At 37.8% G+C, this 24,806-nt stretch overlaps 1 protein-coding gene across 2 annotated transcripts in view; it reads right to left on the reverse strand.

The window, feature by feature from the left end:
- Positions 1–24,806, reverse strand: part of PGAP1 (post-GPI attachment to proteins 1) — an 81,119-nt gene that overhangs the window by 41,943 nt on the left and 14,370 nt on the right. Inside the window, exons 1-8 of one of the 2 annotated variants that reach the window (XM_027563476.1) lie at positions 19,018–19,146; positions 18,008–18,179; positions 11,680–11,837; positions 7,960–8,012; positions 6,780–6,846; positions 5,054–5,159; positions 4,351–4,406; positions 2,818–2,901 (exon numbers count right to left, since the gene is read on the reverse strand). In XM_027563476.1, the coding sequence (XP_027419277.1) occupies positions 2,818–2,901; positions 4,351–4,406; positions 5,054–5,159; positions 6,780–6,846; positions 7,960–8,012; positions 11,680–11,837; positions 18,008–18,134 (651 nt within the window). In that variant the 5' untranslated portion in view covers positions 18,135–18,179; positions 19,018–19,146. Of the gene's footprint in view, positions 1–2,817; positions 2,902–4,350; positions 4,407–5,053; positions 5,160–6,779; positions 6,847–7,959; positions 8,013–11,679; positions 11,838–18,007; positions 18,180–19,017; positions 19,147–24,806 lie in introns of those variants that run through there. The other variant, XM_027563468.1, reaches the window with a different exon arrangement.

Consider the following 24,806-nt stretch of genomic DNA (forward strand, 5'->3'; position numbering starts at 1 on the left):
GCACTATGACCAAAGATTGTCACTTCAACTTTTAATGAAGTAGTAAGAGCACTGCTCCAAGATCTAACAGTACTGAACTCCTACCAGGGCATAAGAGAATAAGAAACACTGCAGAGACAGCACAACTTTTCCCCTTAGTATCCCTTAGTATATAGACAGGGCAATAAAAGTATCAACCCTTTCATTCAACTAGAATTTATAAAACCTAATCCGCAGCCAAGGAATTATGCCAAGCCCTCAACAAAAATGATGAATCAAGCAGATTGAGTCTCTGCCCTCATGGAGTTTAAATAAAATTTTAAGAAATTTTTCAAGAATATAGAAAAGCAAGTTGAAAGAAAACAAGAACTATGTGGTACTTCTCTACTCCCCACTGCTGACAAAATAGTTGTCTGACTTCTTTATCAATTATCTGTGCTTCCCAGTACAAAAACATATTACAAAACAAGGCAACAGAAGAGAACTGCATGGGCCTCGACAAAGAAAATCTAGCAACCTCTCGATCCAACCCATTTGTACGATTGGTTTTCGCAGCTACTAAAGGAGCCTATATCAAAGATAGCCTTTATTATGAAAACTGCCAATATTCCAAACTACTTACTTTGGTGTCTAGGGAATTCTGATTCAGTCACTAACAGATTGAATACAGTGTTATTCAAACCAACCCTAAGACAGTGTTGTTAAAACCTAGAAGGTATCAAAAGAACAACTTCAGGTTATCTAGTAAACACTCTTACCTCAGCTAATTATAAAGCTTGTATTAAAAATCAGAGAAAAAGTCACTCAGGATTTGCTAACTCCTGAAGTATACAGAAAACGCTACTTGATCATAAAATTTATAGATCTAAAAAAATATCTATCTATGGTAAAAAAAAAAAATGACGTCTTCAACAGCTGCTAAAATCATTAGATGAAGGACTGACTAGGAACTTTATAATGGATCATGCCAGTAGGACCTGAGTTCACTGACAAATCAGTGCACTGATTCTTTTGTCACTCAAAGTGGGACAACCACTTACCTACTGATGTGGTAAGTATGCAGCTCTACTTATAAAACACTCCCACCCCCAAAAAAATTTATTCAAGATTCTAGATCTACCCACCTACCAGTTTACAGAAAACACAATGGATAGAAATACATGTTAAAAGATACCACAAGAATACAACCAACTAAACCCAAAACAAACGCATGGCATGGGAGGAAAGAAGAGGGGACTGTTATAAAAGAGACATAAGATCTATGAATCAAATGCCATGTATGTACTTTTTAGATTCTGATTCAAATAAGCCAACTTAAAACTTAGATGAACAAAGGAAAATTGAACATGGGCTAGATACCATATGATATTAAGGAATATGTAATTAATTTTGGTGGATAAAATAATGATATAATAATGTGTAAAATTCTTATCTGTTAGAAAGATTGAAACATGTATGGATAAAATGATAAAATACCTGAATTTTGCTTTAAAAATGCTTTAGTCAAAAAAAGTGAGGAAGGATTAAATCAAATTAGCATGGCAGAGTGTTGATAACAGTTAAAGCTGTTACAGTTATATTCTACTTTTATATGTTTGAAAACGTCTATGACAAAAATTGAAAAGATTTTTTTAAATTCTCCACATATCCATGGATCTTATTACAGAAAAGGGGTCCTCTAATGAACCAAACAGATAAATCTGCACTTTGGCAAAGATTTTTCTCAATATAATACTGCCATTTTTATTTGGAATAGTATGGATGTTGTAAGCCATCACCCTCAGGGCCAGATTCTCTTGGGATAAACTGTTCATCCAAATTTTAGGCTGAGAGGGCATAACTGTGGCAATCCACTAAAATTAGTATTCACTATTATCTAGCCAGTGTTCTTGCCTGGAGAATCCCAGGGACAGGGGAGCCTGGTGGCTGCCGTCTATGGGGTCACACAGAGTCGGACACGACTGAAGTGACTTAGCATAGCATAGCATAGCATAGCATAGCATTATCTAGCCCACAATGCCTGCCTACCAACTCTTGTAAAGACTTTACTATATATCAAATGGCAGTATCAACCAACTAAGTGACATATTAGATTGTAGTCCTAAAAAATACAAATAATCCAACAAAAAGGAAATGAAGGAACTTAAATTCTGCAAGATGTAAATATAAAGTGAAGAATCCTAGGATATGAGGGAAAAAAATCAGAATAGAGAGCAAAGCACCCAAATTGGGAAACAAATTCCTGAAAGCAAGAAGTGTTGATAAATTATTAAAGTTCTAATATAAGAAAAGATGCTAAAGCATATAACATATTTGTAGCATAGTAGGTACTCATTAAAAAGAAATACACAAACAAAATCATCATACTTACATTGTAAATCTGGGTAACACTGTAACAAAAAGTTACTAAACTACTTTAGAGAAAATTTGGTATAAAACGTACTCCAAATTTCAGTATGGAAGTCAATGGAAAAACAGGATTTACTTTATAAAACAGAGAACAGTTTTGCTTAAATGTATCTATTCTATAAAGTACTAACATAATTTTAGAACTAAAGAAAACTCTGAACTGAATTCCTTCATCCTAAACACAATGAAACTAAGGTAGAAAGGGTGAAAAACCTAAGCTAGAGGCAAAGTACAAGCTAACAGTATACCAATTATAGAAACATTTGATCAGTACTTTTCAATCAATACTGTCTGTCCCAGATAAATGTTTTTCAATTAAATGGGTTTAATAATAGTTCATAGCTAAAGATGAGATCCATTAAGCTGAATTTTAAAAATAAACAATAGTCAGTCTTTAAAATTTACATAAAAGTGTACCAATTATCTTACCAGCATGGTGCTCTGACAATAGACATGAGTGTAGATTTTTCTATGATTTGCAAGGGGAAATGTAAAATATATCTTATCAGATTCCTAAAAACAAGAGGGAAAACAATAAAACTATTGTGAGAGTAGATAATTTCATAATTCAAAAATTCACACAAAGTAAAAAATAATTATTCTAATGAATTCTAATGAATTATTTTCATTCTATCATTCTTGGTGTTGAGAACCATTACTCTAGGAATGAAAAGAAGATATAGATGCAAAACAGTACAAACTCTGTACACCTGAACTTATCTTGGAAGCATCAGTATGGATGCATGTGTTTTTTTTTGTTTGGGTTTGGTTTTTGGCCTTATGACCGGACATTTCTTAGCTCTGCTCACTGGAAAGGCCTTAGAAATGATAACGCACTACTCATAACACCTGTAAGTGCCCAAGTTACGGTTTTTAGACATTGTTTACCAAAAACTAGGGAGAGCTACTTTGAGAAAAAGCCAGATTCAAGATCTGGGATGGGAAATGTTACACAATGAGCTAAAATACTGTCTCATACTAGAGTGAGGAAAACATCAAAGACATCTAGAGAGCAGCTTTATCAAAAAGATCCAGGAGCCTACATTGAAATGGCTTCCACTGGTCAAAGACAGAATAGTTTTAATAGCAATTTTAATATCAAAGATAGGGCAATTTTAGTATTTTAGTTTAGACAGAAACACAGAAATGTCTGAGTTCATAATAACACTAGAGGAAACTGCTCCCCTCCCCTCCGCCAAAATCTTATGATCACTGATGGAGGGTGTTGGTGAACCAACTATTCTGAAAACCAGTAAATATAATCTCCTAAGATACAAAGAATTATCATTTTTTTCTTCATAATCTATTTGCTCCACTCTAGATAAATTTAGTAGATGAGAAGTTTTCTATATAGAATTTCAGTTAATAAAGAAGGAATAATCAAACCACAGTCTTATTACTTTTGCAATAAATGAATTAATGACTCTACGCCTTCTTCATCAATAATAGCTGCTAACATCACAAAAAGAGAGTCTAGTAAAAAAGAAAAGCAAAACAAAAATGTGAATCTGATGAAGCATCTAGACTCAACTACCAAGTCACAGGAAGGAGTAGGCAAAGGAATATACGGAATGACACTACAGGAATGCAATCAGCAAAATCAAGACTGTGAAACTCTGGGACAGATGACTTTTTTTTTCAACAAATAAACTGCAAGGAAAAAAAGGGTAAAGGAGATATTAGAAATTTAAAGAGGAGTAAGAGATATATCAACAAATATTATGTAGATTTTGTTTGTACCCTGATTTAAGCAAACTGGAAAACAAGGAAACAATAAAAAAAATTTGACAGTTATGATAAAACTAGAAAATTGAACACTGACTAGATATTAGGGAATTATTACTAAACTGATTTAATATGGGAAAAGACAAGTGGTTCTCTTCTTTAAAAAGTCTAACTTTGAAAGAGAAATACTAAAATATTTTGGAAAAAAGTTGTTAAGTCCATTGGTGGTGTACTTACATTGTAAGCCACATATGTCCATTTGGACACTTTTACTGGAACCCACATAGATGTTCCTGAGGTAAAAGAAATTAATTTATTTGGCTTTTAAAAAATATTAAGTGATTTCTTTTACTGAATACTTCTCAATCATAACAGGATTTGAAAAAAGCATATCCCTGAATACCGGCTATTTTAAAATATAAAATCCAAGGAGATGTTCTCCATATACTCATCACCAGCACTCAGATCAAGTGAAGCATTTAAAAACTATTTGGTGTGTAACTCTAAGAAGTATGAACAGAAGTAAACAAATATTTTCCAACCTAAGTAGAGTATGACATACATATTAAAAACAAAATTTACCAGCAAAAGATATGCTGTTAAACCAGAAGACTAAAGAATGATACTAAGAAACTAAGTCAAGAATAATGTAGCATTGATTTTAAGTGGCTGTCAGGAGAACAGAGGCAATTAACTCTTTTAAACTTAGTTACTGTCATATTATCTTCCGTACAAAATTTTTATCAGCAATATGTTATAAATCACTTTTTAATTTTTTCCCTTAGTCAAGAACCTCATAAGAAATCAGCACAGGGAAATTAATGAAATATAATAGGATTTTAACAGCAGAAGCATTACAAAGAGTTTGTCTGCTAATGACACATTTACCTAAAATAATATCCAAAACTATACTTAAAATTAAAATGTTATTACTACCAACCTGTTAAGTCAGAAATTATTGATGGATTTTCCTCAAAGTGTTTTGCTGGGTGTCTTATAAAATGGTGATTCAAAACCGACAATTTCTTCTTGGGATTTTGAGTTATCTAGAAAGAACATTGATACATTCTGTATCCTTTTATATCCATTGTGATGACCTAATGAAACTTTGTTTCAAGTGTGGATTCTTTATCAGCTGAGCTCCCAGGGAAGTTCCAATAATAATAAAGTCAACAGTTACTCTGGTCCAGGCACTGTTCTAAGTGCTTAACCTGATACTAATTACGCTTTGAGTTATAGTTCCCTTGTATGTATGTATGTTTTTCTTCCTAAACTGAATGCTTCTTGAGAAGCAGGGCAACATCCTAACATTTTAGTGTCTAATGTTTAGTAAAATATCCTAACATTTTATTGTCAAATATTTAGTCTAGTCTATCATATATAGTAAAAAAAAAAAAAAAGCTCAGTTTCATAGTATTTTGATTCTTAACAGTATTAGTCAAAAATTTCTCATCTGTCCCTTAAAATGTATCTGTAAAACACCCATCCAAAATTATAATTTATTACATGCCAGTATTAGGGTTTTCTCATTTTAGAATTTAATGGAAAACAAGATATGATTTGTTAAAATTAGTTTGATTTATCATTTTTAAAGTATATACCTGTCTGAAACTCATCTGTTATCAGCTGAAATTGGATTTTTCCTAAACATACTGGTCATAGCTAAAGAGTCACAATTAAAACAATGTTGAAAAGCTAAAAAATGTTTGCATTCCATGATTATATAATTGCAATATTAACAGTGTTAAACCTATAAAGCTCATTTACTTTAATACACTAACTTAAATATGGCATCTTGTGATTTAAAATGTGGTAAAACAGATCAATTTGTGTCTTTCTTTTATCACTCATTCTCTCTGATGATAGTTATGCAGCTTTCTGAAGGAGTAAAGAAAAGAATACACTACCTTATTCCTAAGAGAAAATGCTACAGGAGCAAGGTTAAGACACAATAAAAAGGAAAGCATTACCTAGAGAACTACTGAGAATGAAACCACACATAATAGTTTCTCAAAGAACTGGAGCCTTCAGGGGAAAGAACTCCCAAAACCTGCCATAATGACAAATAATACAAAAAACAAAAGTAACTTTTTCTCCAAAGTAGGTGAAAGTGAAGTCGCTCAGTCATTTCCGACTCTTTGTGACCACATGGACTGTAGCCTACCAGGCTCCTCCATCCATGGGATTTTTCAGTCAAGAGTACTGGAGTGGGTTGCCATTTCCTTTTCCAGGCGATCTTCCCAACCCAGGGATCCAACCCAGGTCTCCCGCACTGCAGGCAGAAGCTTTACCATCTGAGCCACCAGGGAAGCCAGATCCTCTGTCTATGGGATTTTTCCCAGGCAAGAATACTGGAGTGGGTTGCCATTTCCTTCTCCCTCCACTCCCCCAAAAAAGAAGGACATATATCAAATGTTAAACAGTAAAAGGGGTTACTGAGGAAGATTTATGGTATCTTTCATTCTTTCAATTTTACTGCATTCTTAATTATTACTAGTGATCAAAGATTACAGATAAACAAAGATATTTCCATTTGAAACTAATCGCAGTCAATATAAGGTGTAGGCTTCTACTATCATCCAAGTAAAAAAAATGTATTAAATTTTTCACTGCTCTAACAAAAAGTTTTACTTCACTGAAGTAACTTTTAGTTTAAAAATACATACTTGTTTAGTATCAGCATCAATAAGATCAAAGAATGCTCGAACTGTAGTCAATTGCAATTGTTTACACCTGAAGAATAAAATGTTACAAATGAAACTTTCTTTAAAAATATACTTTTGATACAAACATAAATATACTTTGATAAAAAACAAAAATTAATGGAATATAGAAATTTCCTTTAATGCTGTGAACTCTAAAATTATTTAACAAATCATCAGTATTAAGCATACATCTTAAAGCTGCTGCTGCTGCTAAGTCGCTTCAGTTGTGTCCGACTCTGTGCGACCCCACAGATGGAAGCCCACCAGGCTCCCCTGTCCCTGGGAGTCTCAAGGCAAGAATACTCAAGTGGGTTGCCATTTCCTTCTCCAATACATGAAACTGAAAAGTAAAAGGGAAGTTGCTCAGACGTGTCCAACTCTTAGCGACCCCATGGCTGCAGCCTACCAGGCTCTGCTGTCCATGGGATTTTCTAGACAAGAGTACTGGAGTGGGGTGCCATTGCCTTCTCCGTCTTAAAGCTGAAACCTATCTAAATAAAGTAAATTTAATCTTCCCAGATATTTCAGAGTAGAAAAGTATCCGGCTGCTCTGTCTTCCCTAAATATCCATGTCTACCCCAGACACAGGCATATTGTCTATCCCATCTTCACATGCCTGAATGGTTGTGTTCCCGACACCACTGATTGCACAGCCAGAGGAAGGTGAAAAGAGAATCTTTAAGCCAATGGACACAGAGATAAGATACTAGGGTTTATGTATTTCCTGCCCCTTATTTCATCTATTTATTTATATTAAGCATAAATCTAATTCCTGCTTGGTTTTCCATGTGCTGCTCCAGAATAATCAATGCTGCAGTAATCAAGTCCCTGAGTTTGGTGATTGGACAAGGGTCTTTGATTCTGCCCAACATGACAAATCCCAAAATTTTGACATTTGACATTAGCTTCATTTGAGACTAAAGCTACTGGTTCTTCAAGGCATGGTTTTATAGGTTGTCAAGGACATCTTGGTCAAACCAGGACAAGAACAAAGGTTGAAGTTCTAATCCCCTAAGTTAATCTTTCTCCCAAACCCTTATTTATTTATAGATAAAGCTCTAAGAAAGATAACAAACCAATCAATTCACTCATGAGAAAAGATGACCGCCACAAACTGCCAAAATAAGTTATATTGACTTACCATACAATGGAGAGGTGGTCTGTTGAGACCCATGTCTTAGGCACTGCTGAACTCTAAAAGGAAAGAAACAAAATCATAGTTAAGAAAAGCACATTTGTTATTCTTCAACAGGCTTGAAATTCTTATAGGCTAATATTTAGAAACATGTAACATTAGTTTCACTATTTTATGATGCACAGACATTTTAAAATGTCTTATAAAAAGGTGACCCCAAAATATTATAATATTTCCTGCATAAAATAATTCTCTTTGTCATTACTACTTAGTCAAGCTTAAATTATTCTTTAAAAATTATTAAAACATCTACATGTTACTTATTGAAGTTTAATGTCTAACTCCTCATTACTCTAATAGAGGTTGAGTTTATGAATTTTTAATAAATCATAGTGTATGTGTAAATTATAATAGATATTTCAGCCATTTTAGTTCTGACTAGACTGACACTTAATAAATTCTAAGATGTTAATTCTAATCAGGATATATCTGAGAGATACCTAGGCCTGGTGAGACTTTATTCAAAATAAATATGCCTAATCACAAAACTACCAAATCAGACTTTTATAAGTGGAGTACAGACTTTCATTTAAGAAAAAAAAATCTCTAGATGATTAGCAATATATACTACTGGTTAGAGACAGAAGGGCAAAAGCCTAGTAAAACATATAACTATTTTCAGGTTTCCTAACAATGACCAGCAATCTCCAAGAACTAGAGAACTTTTTTATACAAGGTAATGACCTCCTCATGAATGAACAGCATCTTACATACAATGGGGGAATATTAAGTAAATCTAATATTATTTTTCATATCATCTCTCTCTCTGCACTGTCAAAGACACAATGAGATGCTCTCCCTGGAAACGTCAAAATAAAATGAAAACAGGAAACTAACAATGCTATGTGTGAGAAAATTTAAAGGCCTAACATGCCTCTTTAATTAAAAAAAAAAAAAAAAGGTATTTATAACTTCTAAGGAGTCACTGAGTCATTGTAATCCTGGTACTCTGCCAATAACAATGTGTATTTGGGTTCCAGGCTCTACAGTTGAAGGAAAATCTACAGCTTACTAAATGAACTTATAAATGTTAGATATCTTATTTAGGAATTATTGCTGGCAACTTACTTTAAAAACTGAGACAACCAGAGTTCACTGTGGTTCTAAGGTTTCATTAGATTCTCAGTAAAAAAAGAACTCAGTGTAGACATCATTTACTATTAACTAGGACACAAAGCTAATTTACCTTCAGTCTAATATCTGTGTTAGAGCTAAAAAAAGGAAAGTTAACACAAATAATAAAGGTAGCTGCTCATAATCTTTGTGGTAAAAACTGCTGAATGTCCACCAAAATCTTCTTCCATTTTTACACAGTTAGCTAGAATGCATATTTCAGTCTCTTTACGCTAAGGTGTGACTAAGTACTCTAACAGTATGTAAAAAAGAGTGATATGTGCCACTGCCAGGCCTGACTGCTCTCCCTCCATGCTCTTTCTCCTCCCTTCTTATGGGTTGAAACAGTGACGATTAAAGCAACCTTTTGGGTAAGGCATTCAAGAAGGGGGAGCCTGAGTCCTTTACTGAGCCTCCTTCATAAACCACCCACCACTTAAATGCACACCTAGGGCAGTTAAATGAGTAAAATGTAAAATTCTACTGTTTAAGTGCCATTATCTGCATAAGTGAATATTATAGAAGTTTGGTCTACCATACTAAAATAACTAAGGTCTCTAACTTGAATGGTTTTTTAGTCCCAATGAGTTTAATGTCATTTAACTGGTCTTGAGATAATCATTAAAAAATTACTTCTTAATAATTGTTTTTTTAAGGAGAACATACATGTAGATACATAAAAGACTAAAGATTATTTGGGAGCTAAAAACTAAATAATGAAATAAAACTCAGATTATACAATAACCAGCTTTAAGTTCCATAATAAGTAAAATATATTTTCATCAGAGACACAGATACACTAGTTGTCTTAAACACAATACATTAACAAATTGATTAGAAAAGCATGCGCACACACAGCATTAAAAAAAACAAAATTCCTTAAAAGCTGCAGAAGGGGGTATCAATACAGCATAATGCTCCAGATCAAGTCTGTTGCTAAGTCGCTTCAGTCGTGTCCGACTGTGCGACCCCATAGACGGAAGCCCACCAGGCTCCCATGTCCCTAGGATTCTCCAGGCAAGAACACTGGAGTGGGTTGCCATTTCCTTCTCCAATGCATGAAAGTGAAAAGTGAAAGTGAAGTCGCTCAGTCATGTCCGATTCTTCACGACCCCATGGACTGCAGCCTACCAGGCTCCTCCGTCCATGGGATTTTCCAGGCAAGAGTACTGGAGTTGGGTGCCATTGCCTTCTCCGAAGATCAAGTCTAGGAAATAAGTTATACCCAGTTTTATATGACTAAAATATCTATTTTTACTAGGAATTTTATATTTAGAGTTTTGAGAACTAGAATATATCTGCCCAAAATATTTCAGCAGCAAAAAACGAGATTCATACCAACAATGAGGTTAGAGAGGTTTACCAATTAGTAAATTACTACTAATTAGTTCCAAAGCTACTATGGCTATATCATAGCTTCTCCAGTAGTAAGAAAATGGTGGATAAGGGCAGAACAGCCTAATAATTTTTGTTCTATCTAGCATTCAGTATTTACTTAATGAATAGCAATCTAAGGAAGAGCAATAGTAGCTAAGCCGAGCAAAGGCATACCTATGAAGAGAACAACTATGAAACAAAGAACTATCATCTAAAAAGCAAAAGGAATGCTATGAATTTTCTTTGTAGAAATTAAACTCAGTTATATTTAGAGACAATGTGCATACTGAGTTTAAAAGTTCAGCTCTTATCTGAAGACCTCAAAGTTAAAAATACAAGAATAATGTAAGTCCTAAAAAGAAACCTGAACTTATTTTACAGAAACTATGTATCCCAGTTAAAGATCAAATACCTGATGTGCTAGCAGGGAAGAATAAGTAGCAAGTTAATTAATCAGGTCTCTATCTACACTTTGATACTCTATCAAGTATCAATCACTCATTCCTGTCCAACTTTTTGCAACCCCATGGACTGTAGCCCACCAGGCTCCTCTGTCCATGGGGTTCTCCGGGCAAGAATACTGGAGTGGGTTGCCATTTCCTTCTCCAGGGGAATTGTCCTGACCCAAGGATCAAACCCTTGTCTCCCACATGGCAGGCAGATTCTTTACTGTCTGTGCCATCAGGGAAGCTACTACCAAGTATCAAAGCTAATTTTTAAATTTTAAAACCAGTAAACCTTCATTCAAGTATAAAATTCAAGAGTATGGGAAATGTTTGATCTTCTACTACTGTTGTATATAGCATACCACTGAGATACACAAAGGGCCCTTGGACATCAGCCCACACTTTCTTATATTTAAAACTCTAATCAATGGATAGTCACTTTGAACAAGAAACAATCGTCTTCATATATAAGAGTGATATGCACGAAGTTTCTAATATTCTTTTCACTTTCCATGAATTTAAGTACCCATGCCTCTGCCTTCCCAAAATAATAATTTTCATTTTTTCATATCTCTCTCCTCTCTCACACACACACACATGCACACATGTACACACAATATACTACACCAACTCAGTAATCATTTCCAACCAACCACACATCACTTCTCCTTTCATGCCCCATTGTGACCATTATGTTACTACGTCAGTAGAATCTTTTAAAAAAAATTACCACAACAGATAAGGCACTGGTATGATGGCTTAATTTTGGCAGAAAAGTCAGTCCTGAACGAACTTGGTAATCCCGGAATCCTCCAGCTACAGAAAGTGTGGTTAAATTTATCTGTCTAGCATTTAAAATCCAATAGTTGTTTACAGTCATATAAAAATCTGGTGGGAAATAAAAAAGACATACATTAAAAGTTAGTAACCATTCCCTGAAACAATAACCTATCTAAGATACTAACATTAAACTGAATTTCTGTTTAAGCCACCTGAATTGTCTATAAACAATGCCATCCACATTTCTCTACTTTGAGTAAAATCAGTTATCTTTACACATATTCTACTTTCCTCATCAGAGTACAAATACTGAGTTAGTAAACATATCAATAAAGAAAAAAGGTAACCCAATTTTACTAGCTTTGACAAGTCTATAGCAAACAGGTCTCTACATTCCACAAGGATGCATTTTGTTCATAAGCCACATAATATAGAAAGAAACACCCCAAATTCTTCCAAAGATACAAGTTTACTATGCTAAGGAGCTGTAGATCTTCCTAATCATGGCTGTATCCTTGTTTATAAGGGCTCAGCAGCTTTTTACTGCAGCCACTATAGTACTGGTGACCACACAAAGCGCTATTTAAGTTCTTAAAATACCATCTATCAGGGCAATGACAGTCACATTATTCTTGGGACTCTCTACTGTAGAAAATCTGATGTTTAAAAGATTCTATTCATTTAGTTTAACAAGCAGTTTCAAAGGGAACTACTTGGGGATAATTTTTCCACTTTATCTATGGAAGATGAGAAAAATTTAGTGTCAAAAATCTGAGGCCAGGGCAGGGAGTTCGCATTTCCTGTTCTGATTATCAAAACTTAACACTTACTCCTTGGAAGGAAAGTTATGACCAACCTAGATAGCATATTGAAAAGCAGAGACATTACTTTGCCAACAAAGGTCTGTCTAGTCAAGGCTATAGTTCTTCCAGTGGTCATGTATGGATGTGAGAGTTGGACTGTGAAGAAAGCTGAGCGCCAAAGAATTGATGTTTTTGAACTGTGGTGTTGGAGAAGACTCTTGAGAGTCCCTTGGACTGCAAGGAGATCCAACCAGTACATTCTTTTTTTTTTTTTTAATTTTATTTTATTTTTAAACTTTACATAATTGTATTAGTTTTGCCAAATATCAAAAAGAATCCGCCACAGGTATACATGTGTTCCCCATCCTGAACCCTCCTCCAGTACATTCTAAAGGAGATCAGCCCTGGGATTTCTTTGGAAGGAATGATGCTAAAGCTGAAACTCCAGTACTTTGGCCACCTCATGCGAAGAGTTGACTCATTGGAAAAGACTCTGATGCTGGGAGGGATTGGGGGCAGGAGGAAAAGGGGATGACAGAGGATGAGATGGCTGGATGGCATCACCGACTTGATGGACGTGAGTCTGAGTGAACTCCAGGAGTTGGTGATGGACAGAGAGGCCTGGCATGCTGCAATTCATGGGGTCGCAAAGAGTCGGACACGACTCAGCGACGGAACTGACTGACTGAATGCATTTTTTATCTTGTCATTTGATCACTTTTAACATTTTAGAACAGCAAACTCATCTCATTAAAGATTTCAGTCATATTTACTTAAGACTGCAACCAAGCAGACCCATTCCTAACATCTCCAGGGCCTGGGATAAGAGTTACCAATCAGGGTATATATGCCATATGTCTAAATACCAAAGTCAAAATTTCAGCTAACAAACTTAAATCAAACGTATTTTCTCTGCCTACATATATATCATATATATATATCACTGAAATAACATGAAAGGCCAGGTTCAAATTAAGAATTCCAGGCAAGAGGAGAAGGGGGCGACAGAGCATGAGATGGCTGGATGGTATCACCGACTCAATGGACATGAGTTTGAGCAAGCTCTGGGAGATAGTGAAGGACAGAGGAGCCTGGTGTGCTGCAGTTCATAGGGTTGCAAAGAGTTGGACAGGACTAAGCAACTGAGCAACAGCAAGAAGGACACCTCAGAGTTGGACACTGGCTGATGGCAGCATAGGGAGAACATATCTCTGTGGACATCTGCAGCATAAGGAGAGCAGATCACTGAGCTCTCTCCTTTACTTCTCATACACATTCCATCCTGCATCACAAGGACCTCCTGTGCATATCCAACTTCTGTCTGTACCTCAAGCAGAGCCACCCCTGGCTACAGTTCAAGCTCAGGATTGCACATACCTGTCCTCAAGACAGATCCAAGAAAGAGGCTAAGGAAGTGAGCTTGAGGCATACAGACAAGAAAATTCTGAAAGACTGGTTACCTGGATCACGGTCCAGAAGTAAAGGTACAACCTCTAAGTGGGGAGGCTATTTGCCCTGTACACTCCACACCCTGTGTGTGGATGGCAACGCCAGTGCAGGGCCCTGTAAAGTGCAGAGCCCAGTGCAAGGCTTCCTTTCTCCTATTTAAGGACAGTATTTCCAACAGGTACAAACAGGGAATCTACTTCTGCATATAATATGGGTCTCCTAAAAACTTAAAATCTATCCTCCTTTGAACTTTTGCTTTTTCATACTAATTATGGCTTGATGCAATAAAAAAATAAATACAAAATGAATGGCAAAGTGAAAGTCGCTCAGTCGTGTCCAACTCTTTGTGACCCCATGGACTGTATAGTCCATGGAATTCTCCAGGCCAGAATACTGGAGTGGTTTGCCTTTCCCTTCTCCAGGGGATCTTCCCAACCCAGGGATCAAAGCCAGGTCTCCCGCATTGCAGGTGGATTCTTTACCAGTGAGCCACAAGGGAAGCCCAAGAAGCTTGCTAATTACTGGGAAAGGCACCTTGATCCTAAGAAGCACTTTCAGCCTAAGCCAGTGGTCCCCAACCTTTTGGGCACTAGGGACAGATTTTGTGGAAGATAATTATTCCATGGACCAGGATTGGGGAGGAGGGGGGCGGTTTCAGAATGAGTCAAGGGCATTACATTTATTTTGCACTTTATTTCTAGTATTATTACATCAGATCCACCTCAGATAATCAGGCATCAGATCCCAGAGGGTGCAGAAACCTGGTCTAAGCCATTTAGAGACAGACCATAAGTATCCTTCAAAAACACTAAAACCTGACTCTCTTGACAGTTTTTTCCTCAAAGAGATTTTTAAAAAGGATTTTGAGTAATTCTAATATAACTTGCAAGGCTCATCTACATACACCACATAAAATGCAGTAAGAGAAAGAAATCTTGATTATGATGACAAGTATTATGACTATGTCTTTAATTTTTTCTAAACCTATCATAAATAACAATAATTATTAGAATCAGGAAGGCATATTTAACTTCAATATAAAATTAAATTTTTTATTCAAAGAGTTTTACAGGCAAAGTTTTAAATATAATAAGGAGCAAAATCAACCTTCTCTTTAAGTACTACTGCACCAGATATCTCAGCAAATAAGTTACTCCCTGCCAATATTATGCTGAGATGGGTGTTTTGGAAAGCTACTTTGGTTTGGAGTCCTTAGGGTATATGTCTCACTAATCTATAAAAAAAATTTTAAGCACAATTAAGGCGATGCAAATTTTTATAGAATAAGAAGTTGTGCAAATTTACTGATCAGGAAAAATAATTATTTCTTTCTGAAGATTTTCTTCTACACATACAATATTCCAATAGGTCATGAAGACAATACTTGACTTTAATAAAAAGTTGAGAGAGTCGGCATTTAATTCTTATTCTCCAACATTATTACTATTTAATTAGATGATAGCAATCATAAACTCCTGTTCTTCACGCAAAATTCTCTGCAAAATTACAGTATTACCATAGTTTTATTTCCTCTGTTATCATAACTCAATTCAGAGGCAAAGGGTAAATAAAAGCACAGGCCCAGAAACAAGCTTGCTAGTGTCAACTACTGGCTCCATTATTTTCTTGCTATGTGATTTTGGGCAAGAATTTATCCTGGCCCCTTTTTCTATCTGTGAACATGGCTATAATAATAGTACCCACCTCAAGGGACTGCCCTAAATATCAAATGACCTAACTGTCATGTAAAGTTCTTGCCACAATATCCAAAATATAAGAGCTCTATAAATGTTAGCAATCGTAATTCATCTCATCATATAAAGTGTTCAGTTCAATTCAGTTCAGTTCAGTCACTCAGTTGTGTCTGACTCTTTGCGACCCCATGAATTGCAGCACACCAGGCCTCCCTGTCCATCACCAACTCCCGGAGTTCACTCAGACTCACGTCCATCGAGTCAGTGATGCCATCTAGCCATCTCATCCTCTGTTGTCCCCTTCTCTTCCTGCCACCAATCCCTCCCAGCATCAGAGTCTTTTCCAAACTCAGCTTTTCCCATAAGGTGGCCAAAGTACTGGAGTTTCAGCTTCAGCATCATTCCTTCCAGAGAAATCCCAGGGCTGATCTCCTTCAGAATGGACTGGGTGGATCTCCTTGCAGTCCAAGGGACCCTCAAGAGTCTTCTCCAGCACCACAGTTCAAAAGCATCAATTCTTCGGCACTCAGCCTTCTTCACAGTCCAACTCTCACATCCATACATGACCACTGGAAAAACCATAGCCTTGACTAGACGGACCTTTGTTGGCAAAGTAATGTCTCTGCTTTTCAATATGCTATCTAGGTTGGTCATAACTTTCCTTCCAAGGAGTAAGTGTCTTTTAATTTCATGGCTGCAGTCACCATCTGCAGTGATTTTGGAGCCCCCAAAAATAAAGTCTGACACTGTTTCCACTGTTTCCCCGTCTATTTGCCATGAAGTGATGGGACTGGATGCCATGATCTTCGTTTTCTGAATGTTGAGTTTTAAGCCAACTTTTTCACTCTCCTCTTTCACCTTCATCAAGAGGCTTTTTAGTTCCTCTTCACTTTCTGCCATAAGGGTGGTGTCATCTGCATAACTGAGGTTATTGATATTTCTCCCGGCAATCTTGATTCCAGCTTGTGTTTCTTCCAGCCCAGCGTTTCTCATGATGTACTCTGCATATAAGTTAAATAAGCAGGGTGACAATATACAGCCTTGACATATTCCTTTTCCTATTTGGAACCAATCTGTTGTTCCATGTCCAGTTCTAACTGTTCCATCCTGACCCGCATACAAATTTCTCAAGAGGCAGGTCAGGTGGTCTGGTATTGCCATCTCCTTCAGAATTTTCCACACTTTATTGTGATCTACACAGTCAAAGGCTTTGGCATAGTCAATAAAGCAGAAATAGATGGTTTTCTGGAACTCTCTTGCTTTTTCCATGATCCAGAGATGTTGGCAATTTGATCTCTGGTTTCTCTGCCTTTTCTAAAACCAGTTTGAGCATCTGAAGTTCATGATTCACGTATTGCTGAAGCCTGGCTTGGAGAATTTTGAGCATTACTTTACTAGCATGTGAGATGAGTCCAATTATGCGGTGGTTTGAGCATTCTTTGGCATTGGAATGAAAACTGACCTTTTCCAGTCCTGTGGCCACTGCTAAGTTTTCCACATTTGCTGGCATGAGTGCAGCACTTTCACAGAATCATCTTTCAGGATTTGAAATAGCTCCACTGGAATTCCATCACCTCCACTAGCTTTGTTCATAGTGATGCTTTCTAAGGCCCACTTGACTTCACATTCCAGGATATCTGGCTCTAGGTGAGTGATCACACCATTATGATTATCTGGGTCGTGAAGATCTTTTTTGTACAGTTTTTCTGTGTATTCTTGCTACCTCTTAATATCTTCTGCTTCTGTTAGGTCCATACCATTTCTGTCCTTTATCAAGCCCATCTTTGCATGAAATGTTCCCTTGAGATCTCTAATTTTCTTGAAGAGATCTCTAGTCTTTCCCATTCTGTTGTTTTCCTCTATTTCTTTGCATTGATCGCTGAGGAAGGCTTTCTTATCTCTTCTTGCTATAAAGTGTTAGCAGACCTATTTATTTTAAAAAAGGCACTTCTACTATTTTACCTAAATATAAGTTTATTTTCAATAGAGTAGCCATAAGAGTTAACAAAACACAGAAATATAAATACACTTCAGAGACTGGGAGTCAGCATCAAGAACAACTAAGCTGAAGCTCAAATGCCTAGAGGTTGTAGGACACATGCCGTCCAGGTTAAGATGCAACAGGCCGAGAAAAATAACAGCAGTTTCAGTTATGAATCTTAAGCTGAAAGTCACAAAAAGAGATGCTCAGAATTAGAAGTGCTGATTTAAACCTAAGCTGCTTCACATATGGATAAACCTGTAGCATACTCTAAAGGGAGTAGCTACAAGGATTTGTTTAATCCTAAACAACAATGGGGAGGTCAGTTAGAGTTTATGTAATAGTACTCACCTGTAATGAAACGATCTAATGGCATCACAGGAGCAACATGAGGTGTGGCTTGTGTAACAAGAAGATTGATCAGATCTTGTTTAAAATTTTTCAGTGTAAGCAATGCTCTTGCCACAAGGCCACCCATAGAATGACCGACTATTGCCACACTTTTGGGAGCAAATTCTTGACCCTATTAAAAAAAAAAATCATCAAGACATGATTAAGGATTAGAATCACAGTAAACATAATAAATACTTCTCTCTACATATAAGCAACTTTATTGAAAAAAGAATAAACTATTTATATAATCTCCCTTAATAAGACAGAAATACATTTTCATATACTTGTAATTAGTATATACATACTGCTTTGTGTTCTGTAAGCATTTTTAAAAGTTAAGCTTTGGTTTTCTGAACCAAAATCACAACCCTTGGTCTAGCAAATCATGTTTTTCCCATTTGTTATATTGTATGTAAGAGGTGTGATTACATTTGGTGTATATCAGAATATTAGGTTTTATAGGATATATAAAGTGAGATCACTTATTTGAAAATTGAGGTATCACAAAAAAGCCACATATATTCCAGTTGCCATAGCAATGTACTATTGAATCATATCAATGTATCTTATCTCATCAAATTATTTCTCTATTGTGGGCCTGGGCTTAAAAAGGAGTCAGCAATCCACAACATTTATTCACTGATAATTACATATTTTAATTTTAAAGTAAGTATTTCTTTTAAAAAAATCTTTTCTATCTCCATATAGGCCCAAACTTCTGTTCATCACCTTCCACATTGATACTTCATTCATGCCTTCTCTCCTGTTACTATAATCTGGGCTTCATGAAGAACCAGAGTTAACAGAATAGACCTGAGACTGCTATCCTTATAACTGACTGTATTCAAGGTTGGCTGTGGTTTGCTGTCTGCGACCATAGACTTTGGAAGGGTTCCCATCATTTCCTGAATTATAAAAATGGCTCGTTATACCAAAACTGCTTTGTAAACATGGTTTATGTTGAGTACCTTCTGCCTTATTTTTGTTGGGATTTTGGCACATGGGAGGCACAGGCACAAGGTGTCCAGGTGACTGGTCCTCTAGAAGAAACTTTGGCTACTGACTCTCTAATGCATGTCAGAATCGTTGCTGCAGGAATTAAACGTATCCAGAGTGACTTTCCTGTAAGGGGACATTGGGAAGCTTTCATCTGGTTTCTCTGGACTTCACCCCATGCACCTTTTTTTGCCAATTTTGCTTTGTATCCTTTCACTATAATAAATCACAACCATAAGAACAACTATATGCTGAGTCTTATAAGGCCACCTGGAGAATCATCAGCCTGAGGATGGTTCTGGTGGTCTTCTGAAACATACTTGATCTTAGCAAAAGCCAAACCCTACATTTGTGCTTTGAAACCTACCCCCTTTGGCCTTCTCAAGGACATCACTCTGGCAATTCTTCTCACTTTCTTATTGCATTATTGTTTCTGTCCACTAGATCATTCTCACTAGTATATAAATATGGTCTCCCCCACTGGCTCAGAGGGTAAAGAATTTGGCTGAAATGCAGGAGACACAGGAGATGTGGATTCAATCCCTCATCAGGAAGATCCCTTGGTGGAGGAAATGGCAACCTACTCCAGTATTCTCGTCTGAAAAATCCCATGGACAGAGGAGCCTGGTGGGCTACAGTCCAAAGGGTCACAAAAAGTCAGACACAGTTGAGAACTAAGCAAAAACAACTACTAGATCATTCCTACTAGTATATAAATATACTGTTATTCTCTCTTAAAAAGTAAAAACTTTATTTTTACTTCTACTTTAGCAACCATATCTTTCTTTATATACCCCTTGAGAGCAAAACTCTTCAAAAACAGTTGTCTGCACAGTACTTGCTGTATCCAATTTTTCAAACACCCTTAAACCCATTCTGATCAGGTTTTCCCCTGCAACACTCTTTTAAAACTGCACTTACCTGGTCACCAAGGAATCTAAAGATCAATTCTCAATCCTCACCTTACTTGACCTATCAATGGCAATTTACATAGTTGATCACTTCTTCCTCTTTGAAAATGCTTTGCTTGGTTTCCTTGATGAGATACTCTTATGGTTCTCCTCTTACCTCACTGACTGCTCCTTTTTAGTCTCTTGCTGGTTCCTTCTTATCTCCCCTCACCTTTTATACTGGTGTGACTCAGACCTCATTCCTTAAATATCTTCTTTCACATCTTGAACCCATTAGTGATCTCATCCAGTCTCATGGCTCTAACTACATCTCAGTTCTGTTCAGTTCAGTTGCTCAGTCATGTCCAACTCTGCAACTCCATGGACTGCAGCACACCAGGCCTCCCTGTCCATCGCCAACACCCAGAGTTTACTCAAACTCATGTCCATTGAGTTGGTGATGCCATCCAACCATCTCATCCTCTGTCGTTCCCTTCTCCTCCCACCTTCAATCTTTCTTAGCATCAGGGTCTTTTCCAGTGAGTCAGTTCTTTGCATCAGGTGGCCAAAGTATTGGAGTTTCAGTTTCAACACCAGTCCTTCCAATGAATATTCAGGACTGATTTCCTTTAGGATGGACTGGTTGGATCTCCTTGCAGTCCAAGGGACTCTCAAGAGTCTTCTCCAACACCACAGTTCAAAACCATCAATTCTTCGCACTCAGCTTTCCTTACAGTTCAACTCTCACATTCATACATGACTACTGGAAAAATCATAGCTTTGACTAGATGAACCTTTGTTGGCAAAGTAATGTCTCTGCTTTTTAATATGCTAACTACATCTATATGCTGTCAATCCTCAAGCTATCTCCAGACTGGATCTGTTCTCCTGACTTCAGTCGCTCAGTCATGTCCTACTCTTTGCGACCCCATGAATTCCACGCCAGGCCTCCCTGTCCATCACCAATTCCCGGAGTTCACTCAAACTCACGTCCATCGAGTCGGTGATGCCATCCAGCCATCTCATCCTCTGTCGTCCCCTTCTCCTCCTGCCCCCAAGCCCTCCCAGCACCAGAGTCTTTTCCAATGAGTCAACTCTTTGCATCAGGAGGCCAAAGTACTGGAGTTTCAGCTTTAGCATCATTCCTTCCAAAGAAATCCCAGGGCTGATCTCCTTCAGAATGCACTGGTTGGATCTCCTTGCAGTCCAAGGGACTCTCAAGAGTCTTCTCCAGCACCACAGTTCAAAAGCATCAATTCTTCGGCACTCAGCTTTCTTCACAGTCCAACTCTCACATCCATACATGACCACTAGAAAAACCATAGCCTTGACTAGACAGACCTTTGTTGGCAAAGTAATGTCTCTGCTTTTCAATATGCTATCTAGGTTGGTCATAACTTTCCTTCCAAGGAGCAAGCGTTTTTTAATTTCATGGCTGCAATCACCATCTGCAGTGATTTTGGAGCCCCAAAAAATAAAGTCTGACACTGTTTCCACTGTTTCCCCATGTATTTCCCATGAAGTGATGGGACCGGATGCCATGTTCTTCGTTTTCTGAATGCTGAGCTTTAAGCCAAGTTTTTCACTCTCCTCTTTCACTTTCATCAAGAGGCTTTTTAGTTCCTCTTCACTTTCTGCCATAAGGGTGGTGTCATCTGCGTATCTGAGGTGATCGATATTTCTCCCGGTAATCTTGATTCCAGCTTGTGCTTCTTTCAGCCCAGAGTTTCTCAGGATGTACTCTGCAAATAAGTTAAATAAGCAGGGTGACAATATACAGCCTTGACGTACTCCTTTTCCTATTTGGAACCAATCTGTTGTTCCATGTCCAGTTCTAAATGTTGCTTCCTGACCTGCATATAGGTTTCTCAAGAGGCAGGTCAGGTGGTCTGGTATTGCCATCTCCTTCAGAATTTTCCACACTTTATTGTGATCCACACAGTCAAAGGCTTTGGCATAGTCAATAAAACTAAAATAGATGTTTTTCTGGAACTCTCTTGCTTTTTTGATGATCCAGCAGATGATGGCAATTTGATCTCTGGTTCCTCTGCCTTTTCTAAAACCAGCTTGAACATCTGGAAGTTCACAGTTCACGTATTGCTGAAGCCTGGCTTGGAGAATTTTGAGCATTACTTTACTAGCGTGTGAGATGAGTGCAATTGTGCGGTAGTTTGAGCATTCTTTGGCGTTGCCTTTCTTTGGGATTGGAATGAAAACTGACCTTTTCCAGTCCTGTGGCCACTGCTGAGTTTTCCACATATGCTGGCATATCGAGTGCAGCACTTTCACAGCCTCATCTTTCAGGATTTGAAATAGCTCAACTGGAATTCCATCACCTCCACTAGCTTTGTTCGTAGGGATGCTTTCTAAGGCCCACTTGACTTCACATTTCAGGATGTCTGGCTCTAGGTGAGTGATCACACCATCATGATTATCTGGGTCATGAAGATCTTTTTTGTACAGTTCTTCTGTGTATTCTTGCCACCTCTTCTTAGTATCTTCTGCTTCTGTTAGGTCCATACCATTTCTGTCCTTTATTGAGCCCATCTTTAAATGAAATGTTCCCTTGGTATCTCTAATTTTCTTGAAGAGATCTCTAGTCTTTCCCATCTGTTGTTTTCCTCTATTTCTTTGCATTGATCACTAAGGAAGGCTTTCTTATCTCTCCTTGCTATTCTTTGGAACTCTGCGTTCAGATGCTTGTATCTTTCCTTTTCTCCTTTGCTTCTCACTTCTTTTCTTTTCACAGCTATTTGTAAGGCCTCCCCAGACAGCCATTTTGCTTTTTTGCATTTCTTTTCCATGGGGATGGTCTTGATCCCTGTCTCCTATACTGTGTCATGAACCTCCGTCCAAAGTTCATCAGGCACTCTACCTATCAGATCTAGTGTCTTAAATCTATTTCTCACTTACACTGTATAATCATAAAAAATTTGATTTAGGTCATATGTGAATGGTCTAGTGGTTTTCCCTACTTTCTTCAATTTAAGTCTGAATTTGGCAGTAAGGAGTTCATGATCTGAGTTACAGTCTTGTTTTTGCTGACTGTATAGAGCTTCTCCATCTTTGACTGCAAAGAATATAATCAATCTGATTTCGGTGTTGACTATCTGGTGATGTCCATGTATAGAGTCTTCTCTTGTGTTGTTGGAAGAGGGTGTTTGTTATGACCAGTGCATTTTCTTGGCAAACTCTATTAGCCTTTGCCCTGCTTCATTCCGTACTCCAAGGCCAAATTTGCCTGTTACCCCAGGTGTTTCTTGCCTTCCTACTTTTGCATTCCTGCCCCTATAATGAAAAGGACATCTTTTTTGGGTGTTAGTTCTAAAAGGTCTTGTAGGTCTTCATAGAACCATTCAGCTTCAGCCTCTTCAGCATTACTGGTTGGGGCATGGACTTGGATTTCTGGGATATTGAGTGGTTTGCCTCGGAAACAAACAGAGATCTTTCTGTCATTTTTGAGATTGCATCCAAGTACTGCATTTCAGACTCTTTTGTGGACCATGATAGCTACTCCATTTCTTCTAAGGGATTCCTGCCCACAGTAGTAGATATAATGGTCGTCTGAGTTAAATTCACCCATTCCGGTCCATTTTAGTTCACTGAATCCTAGAATGTCGACGTTCACTCTTGCCATTTCCTGTTTGACCACTTCCAATTTGCCTTGATTCATGGACCTGACATTCCAGGTTCCTATGCAATATTGCTCTTTACAGCATCAGACCTTGCTTCTATCACCAGTCACATCCACAGCTGGGTATTGTTTTTGCTTCGCTCTATCCTTTCATTCTTTCTGGAGTTATTTCTCCACTGATGTCCAGTAGCATATTGGGCACCTACCGACCTGGGGAGTTCCTCTTTCAGTATCCTATCATTTTGCCTTTTTATACTGTTCATGGGGTTCTCAGGGAAAGAATACTGAAGTGGTTTGCCATTCCCTTCTCCAGTGGACCACATTCTGTCAGACCTCTCCGCCATGACCCACCCATCTCGGGTGGCCCCACAGGGCATGGCTTAGTTTCATTGAGTTAGACAAGGCTGTGGTAGGTTTGATTAGATTGGCTAGTTTTCTGTGATTATGGTTTCAGTGCGTCTGCCCTCTGATGCCTCTTGCAACACCTACCGTCTTACTTGGGTTTCTCTTACCTTGGACGTGGGATATCTCTTCACGGCTGCTCCAGCAAACTGCAGCCGCTGCTCCTTACCCTGGATGAGGGGTATCTCTTCACTGGCTGCCCCTCCTGACCTTGAACGTGGAGTAGCTCCTCTCGGCCCTCCTGCACCCACGACTACAACTGCATGCTAGCTATACTTGGGATGTCTAAAATGTACCTTAAATACAATCTGTCTAGAACTGAACTCTTAATATCCTTTAGATCTGTTCCTCTTACATTTCTCCCCACCCTGGCTAATCATAATTAAATTCTTTTAGTTTTTCTAGTTTGAAATGAGGTAAAGTGTTAGTCTCTCAGTCATGTCTGACTCTTTGCGACCCCATGGACTATAGCCCACCAGGCTCCTCTGTCCACAGAGTTCTCCAGGCAAGAATACTGCAGTGGCTTGCCATGCCCTCCTCCAGGGGATCTTCCTGACCCCTGGGTCGAATCTGGGTCTCCTGCATTGCAGGCAGATTCTTTACCATCTGAGCCACCGAGGAACCCCTTTTTCTAGTTTGGGTCATCCTTAACTCTTCTTTTTCTCTCACATTTCCCCTCCATACCTGAACTGCCAGCAACTCCTTTTGCCTTTGAGATTTATACCAGTCTGACCATTTCCTATCATTTCCACTGCTATCAACTTGATCCAAACCAAAATTACCTTGCCAAAATTACTTCAGTAGCTTCCTAACTGGTGTCTCTGCTTCTACCTTT

Source organism: Bos indicus x Bos taurus, chromosome 2, assembly GCF_003369695.1.
Source record: "Bos indicus x Bos taurus breed Angus x Brahman F1 hybrid chromosome 2, Bos_hybrid_MaternalHap_v2.0, whole genome shotgun sequence".
In the NCBI taxonomy this organism is placed as follows: Eukaryota; Metazoa; Chordata; class Mammalia; order Artiodactyla; family Bovidae; genus Bos; species Bos indicus x Bos taurus.